Genomic DNA, 6,508 nt, shown 5'->3' with positions numbered 1-6,508 from the left:
GGAATGGTCGGGAAGCAACGTGTAGTCTTACATGTTTCTTGTCCACGAAATGACAACATTTTAGGAGTCAAAATCGTGTAATCTGACACAGTGACTATCGTGACTGACAACTCAATTCGGTCCGGTTTTCTGAGCGCAGACACTGAAGCATACACACACGGAAAGCGCATCTCAAAGAGCGCGAGTTCTCTTTCGTGTAGCATGAACGGAGAATTACACACAAAATGATGTCGAATTGTCCTGCTCTTGACTGAAAAACTTTAGTAGCCCTAAAGATTAATCTAAATTTGTTTATAAAAATAAATATGTCTGCTTGAAAGAATGAAGAATATGGTAAAGAAGTTGCTATAAAGAATGCATAAATAGCCTATATAACCATTGGTATTTCATTAAAAATAAGACCATGTTCTTGTTCTTTATGAGTAGTGGTTTTATTTAATTTTAACATAAAGGCATGTTGTGTGTCACTGCAGTTAAATCATTGTCTATCATGATAAAACCTTAATATCAAACCTATATAATGAGTTTGGAAATTTTAGAGAAATGCTTAATAAATGCACTGTAACTAAACCCATTAGATTTTAGCCGACTAAATTTACTGTAGATTTAGTCGACTAAAACCTTATGATATTTAGTCGACTAAAACTAGACTAAAACTAAAAACAATTCAGATTACTAAAATATGACTAAAACTAAATGGCATTTTAGTCAAAAGACTATGACTAAAACTAAATCAAAATTTGCTGTCAAAATGAACACTGAAACAAACGACAAAAAAAGTATCTTGTAGCATGTTTTGTAGCAAAAGTAAAAGTAACATGAAATAAAGCCACAATAACACATCTATCTCTCATCAGGTAAAGAACACAATGAACCCTTTTCACAAGACTGTGATGACGCGTTTAACGGTCATCAGCATCGCAAATCCTCGAAAGTTTTTCATATTTGTATTTTTTTTTTAAATGTATCTACATTTATAACACTATTCTTTGTATTTTATCACCTTTGCATTAAATTACAAAAAAAAAAACAGTTAACGCTAATGCGAGGGTGTTTCTAATGCAGCGTCTATGGGAGGGACGGTAAATTTGACATCGTTCTCTCTTCTGACAGCCGTTATCAGTCTCTCTCAATTTTTTTCCTTTTATTGAAAGTCACGAAAACACTACCGTGGAGTTTTTCTTTTGCTATTTGAGCAAATGGGAATGCAAAAAATATATTTGTGGTACTCTCCCATTCACTGCTATTCAAGTTAACCCAACTATGACGACTTCCGCTGCTGAGAACCCCGGAAATGTGAAAAAGGTCCATGATGTAGTACATACTAGGGGTTTAACGGTACACGTATTCGTAACGAAAATTTTCAGTATGGGTTTTTCTGTTCGGTACGCATATGTACATGTGTACATACATACATAAACCCTTCATGTAATCGTTCAATTAGTGTTTCAACCGCAGAAAGACATCATTAAAACAGCTTTTAAACAAAATGTCATGTAGCATTTCATTTACCTCAGGCAAGTCATCAGTGTCTACAGCTCGTTATTTGCTAGAGAAATGAAGTCTAGACTATATAGAAATATTAGACTATACTTCATTATATTTACTTTACCTGTTAGTGATGTCTTAATTATGTAATGTATATGTTTAAAGAAATACATTATGAAACAAGTTATGACTGTAAATTATTATATTTCAACAACAAATAGAAATTGTTTAATTTAGAAGTTGATTTAAAAACAATTTACATGTTTGCATACAATTTTTATTTAAATGTTGATTATTAGGTTAAAAATAAATAGTAATTGAATTTAAGTCTGGGCTCTGTTATTAATTGTAACCTTCAGTAAACCATTGATAAATTAAAAAAAAAAAGAAAGAAAGAAATTTATGTTTAGTAATTTTCCTCCTGCTGTACCAAAACCATACCAAACCATGATGTCAAAACGGGGGTACATACAGAACCGTCATGTTTGTGTACCGTTATACCCCTAGTACATACTGTAATGAGAATGATGTTGAACACCCCTGTTCTTAGAAAGCACAGAACAGGGCACAGTGCAGAATTTTGCCAGAAATGCATTCATAGCCAATGAGAATATTACAATATTACACCAGCTTGTTCTCCCAATTAATTCGGAAGAAACAGGCCCAACTATGGCACAACGATTCCCATCACAACTTCAATAACATAATTTCAAGCTGAACTAATCATTGTCTGTGCTTGCACTTACTGACTTTTCAATCAATTCACCCATTTATTCCTCTATTCATTTAATGGTTAATTAATGATCATGTATAACACACCCTATGTTCGAACTTGTTCATTCGTCTGGTCTGGGTTAAAAGTTTAGATTTTATCGGACTACTAAAACTTTTCAACTCAGATCAATATTTTGTGTATTCTACATTATTTCTTGCTTAAAGAAAGCAAAATTGTTTTAAACAATGAAACAATAAATATGCTGTTTAAAGTATTAGAACACTTTCTTGCTGGCAAACTTGATGAACGGTGTTAATATACCTTCTTACTTGGTTAGATCTGAGAAACCCAGCATTTGACATGCCACTTGGGTTTGGCATTCCGATGGCATTTAAACATTTTTAGTCAAATTAAGTGTCCAAACATATTTTGAGCCAATTAATGATGAATACAGGCCTGCAAGATGAGAAGCTGTCTGGTTCGTACTCAAGGAGAAGAGCTTAGCCGGCAACAAAGACAAAGATCTCTCTCTTTCTGCCTCTCTCGCTCTCTCTGAGGTGATGCTCCGACTGGCACGTTCTCTTTCTCAAGCAGCATCTATCTGCCAGCTTCTACTTCTGTAAAGTCTGGGAGTCACTCCACTAATATCATGGTTTAACATAAGCCACTCACAACTACACTGAATTGCTTTTACACACTGCAACACATACATTTCTGTATTTTTTCAGTCCTAACAATGCTATCCTTCACTGGAATGGGGCCTCGCTAGGATTTACCACTGCTGTATTACAAACAATATTACATAACCTACAGTAAATGACCTCAAGCAAAAACTCTGCCCTCTCTTTCAAAAGTCTGGCATTAACAATTACAGCTCAGCACCGATTCGCCCCTTGATTTTTCAGGGAAATAAATTACCTCACTGGAATTCTATCATTCCATAATCCGTTTCTGCTTAGAAATCCTTTTATTAGCGCCCATTAGGCTGAAATCACATTAACAGGGACGTACATACAAGAGACGCAGTCATGCAGGGGTAAATAAGAAAAGAAAACCAGCCCGACCTGAGAAAGCAAAATAGAATTAGCCTAAGTCTTCTGACAGTCTGTTTTAAGTTTAATCCTTAATCAAATGCTTCAAATGTCTCTTCGCAAATCGAGATTTCCGCTAAAAGCTTGTTAGTTCTGCTTGATATAGTACAGGTCAACTGTACACCCGCCCCCAATTACTTGATTTTACGTCTGTCCTTGTGCTCAGCTGTAATTTTTCAACAGTTTGAAGAGATTAGACCGAATAACATGTTTTGAACCACATCTGAAATCTGAATAACATTGCCTTCGTACAAAGTATATGATGGTAAAGACATTAATGCACGTCTCAATTGAATGTCTTTCTAACTCAGATGCCTTTATCTGGTTGGTTTAACGTTTTTAGCCAATAATATCCCACAGTCTTATGCGTGCGGTTCAGTGACTGGTGGAAGAAAGAATTAAAAGAATGAAATTAATTCAACAATTATCAGTTTTTCATTGTATCTTTCCATCTTTACCTGGAAATAATCTTTGTTTAATCATTAAATATTTGCTTGGTTATCTGAAGGTTACTAGAATGCGTTGTAGATCATTAGATATGACATTGTGCATTGGAAGTCTGTATGAAACCAATTTCCTTATGAGATACATTCAGCAAAAATGCTTCCTTCGGTTTAGAACACAACCACGGTATCTCGAGAAAAAGGAGGAGAAAATAAAGAGATAGAACAACAAAGTTGTTCTCCTACGCAAATACTAAAACCTGACAGGTGAGTGACAGGTGTGGCACTGCTGTCTGTTCATACAATACACAGTGATAAATGTACTTTAAATGTCTAAGCATGTTTTATGGTCGGTCGTAATATCTAAAACCTTCCCGTCAAGCATATATTCTTCACATGTTGTTTAATATCAGAAGCTGGTTCAGTATGAAAAGACTAAGCACAAGCGTTGTCTTAACAAACAACAATGCATGTGCATGTTTCTCTGGCATTAGAGAGGCACACAAGTGTGCACGTTGAATGAAGAGCCCTGTACAACACAGGCAAAATACTAGGCAGTGTGCTGGGAACGGGTCAAGAACACGACCTTACTGGCAGGGTTATGTTAAGTGTTCCCTAGCTTGAAGCCAGCTGTAGCTCTCCTTTCCCTAGGGACATCTCCATCGTTCCCAGTACGTCAAACAAACACTAGCACAAATGCAGCAACAGCATAAAACAGCTGAATGTATTTCTTAATACTTTAGGTCTTATTTAACTAAAGAAACTTATATCAACCACACTACATTTAGTATAAAACCAATCAATTTCAGTCATCTTAAATTCTAAAGCATCCCAGTTGTATGTTTCTATGGTTTGCTTTATTGTGATAAAGGACAAAATAAAACCCACAAGATCATGTAAAGTCGCTAAGCTCAGGATTTCTGAAAGACACTTGATCTATCATGGGTTATCATCATGCAGCTGAGGTTAGGTTAGTCATGTATAACAGCCTACTAGTCACGTATGAGTCTCTAACTCTAGCAGCAAACTAGGTCTAGCTAGTTTGGATGGTGCCCAAAATAAAACTATAGAGATGGAGCCTTCCAATTAAAACATTGCTATCAATTTGAAGGTGAATTTTAAGATGAATTTAGTCAAGAAAATGCAGTCATATGTACTTACATATACACACAATCCAAATATATATACACCAACCCCATTATATATAAACATCTAAATGTAGTATGCACACACATACCAAACCACTATAATTCTAATCTTTATGATGATATAAGCAAACAAATATATTATATAGAAAATAGTATAGAGAATATTTTTGCTTTGTGTAATATTATAATAAATGGCAATACTATATGTAAACCCAAAAATGCCAACAAAGTACTTGAAATTGAAGAATAGAAAAGAAAAGAAAAGAAAAGAGCTGGCCACTGATGGATTAAAGTGGGCACGTACACCACGATTCTCTGGCTGTCTGAAAACCCGGTATGCTACCTACAAAGACAGCACTTTAGGGCATCACAGGCGCCACCACTGATGCCTAAAGATGCAGTCTACACAGGCAGCTCGTTGTGCTATAGAGACAAAGCCAGAAAACGCGAGTATGATGCCCAAAAATGCTGTCTATGTAGGCAACTTAATTGTTTTTTTAGAACACAGCCTCTCTCTTTAAACAAACGAGTTCCCGGCATTGACTGACTGACTACGAGCAACACCTACCAGTTTTTAGGAAACTGTAACACGTTGATATGTGTTCATCATAACTCACTTACCCATGTGACAGCTCTCAACATGTGGTACAGGTTTATTTGGGCTTTTTTGTCACTTAACTAGTTTGTAGACTTTTTTAGAGCTCGAGATGAAGGCTCGCGAGGCTATGCGGCTAATAGCCGACTGACATTTAGAGAACTATTAAACTACACTATTTAACAACACGGTAATACCATTACAGACCAATAACATTTTCCACATAATGTTTTGTTAGGGTTTATCCCCTGTGTTGGTTTATTTATGCATTTTGACGAGAAAAACAAATAGTTTTTTGCGTTAACGTTACCTTTTCGCCCTCCATCACGTCTCGTCAAATGTTCGATGACGTCTCGCCGTACGTTGAGTCAGTTGAAACTTCGACTTTTTCCTTCGGTTTTCGTCAGAATTCAACTTTTAAATAAAATTAAGGATAAAAACAATAAATAAATAAATACCGCTTCGCCAAGTATGGTGTAGCTTAAAAGAGAGACCGAGTAAATGCCTTCAGATGCCTCTCTTCAACTTCTTCTGACAGCTCCCTAGTTACTTAAATAAGTTTATTTCTCCTCCTTTCTCTTATCTGGTCTGTTTTAAATAAACTAAAGTTATCAGCTCGACCCGGTGAGTCTGAGACGTTGCCTGGGTTCGCCGGGTATATGTATGACGCAACAACGTAGGGAGTGAGGTAGGCTAGACTGGAATTCTGATCTGTGATTGGCTCATACCGACTGCGTAAAAGAGCGTGCAGAACTACTCATCAAGAGAATGAATCTTGAAAGATCGAGTCATTCTTTGATAACACTAACCATAGTACACTTCTGTTTTGAGACGCTGAGTTAGCATGCCTTTGGAGAATGCAGTCAATGTTTCTAATAATATTTTAGTTTTACATTTTTAGTTTTAGTTCATTTTTATTTTATTAATTTTTTTCAAACAAGTGCATTTTAAAAACTCTTAAATACAAACTCAATCAATGTTCACTAAGCCACGATTAAAAATATGCTTTCATTAATGTTAAGTTTCTT

At 35.7% G+C, this 6,508-nt stretch overlaps 1 protein-coding gene across 1 annotated transcript in view; it reads right to left on the bottom strand.

Annotated features, from left to right (window-relative positions):
* LOC107666081 (solute carrier family 2, facilitated glucose transporter member 1-like) overlaps positions 1–6,127 on the bottom strand; it is a 17,851-nt gene extending 11,724 nt beyond the window's left edge. Inside the window, exon 1 of the mRNA XM_016457189.1 lies at positions 5,791–6,127. Within this exon, the coding sequence (XP_016312675.1) occupies positions 5,791–5,805 (15 nt within the window). The 5' untranslated portion in view covers positions 5,806–6,127. The remainder of the gene's footprint in view (positions 1–5,790) is intronic.
* Between the last annotated feature and the right edge of the window lie 381 nt (positions 6,128–6,508).

The sequence above is a fragment of the Sinocyclocheilus anshuiensis genome, unplaced genomic scaffold, assembly GCF_001515605.1.
Source record: "Sinocyclocheilus anshuiensis isolate Anshui unplaced genomic scaffold, SAMN03320099.WGS_v1.1 scaffold447, whole genome shotgun sequence".
Lineage (NCBI taxonomy): Eukaryota > Metazoa > Chordata > Actinopteri > Cypriniformes > Cyprinidae > Sinocyclocheilus > Sinocyclocheilus anshuiensis.
Note: the sequence above shows the minus strand (reverse complement) of the source record. Positions and strands in the feature narration are given on the sequence as shown.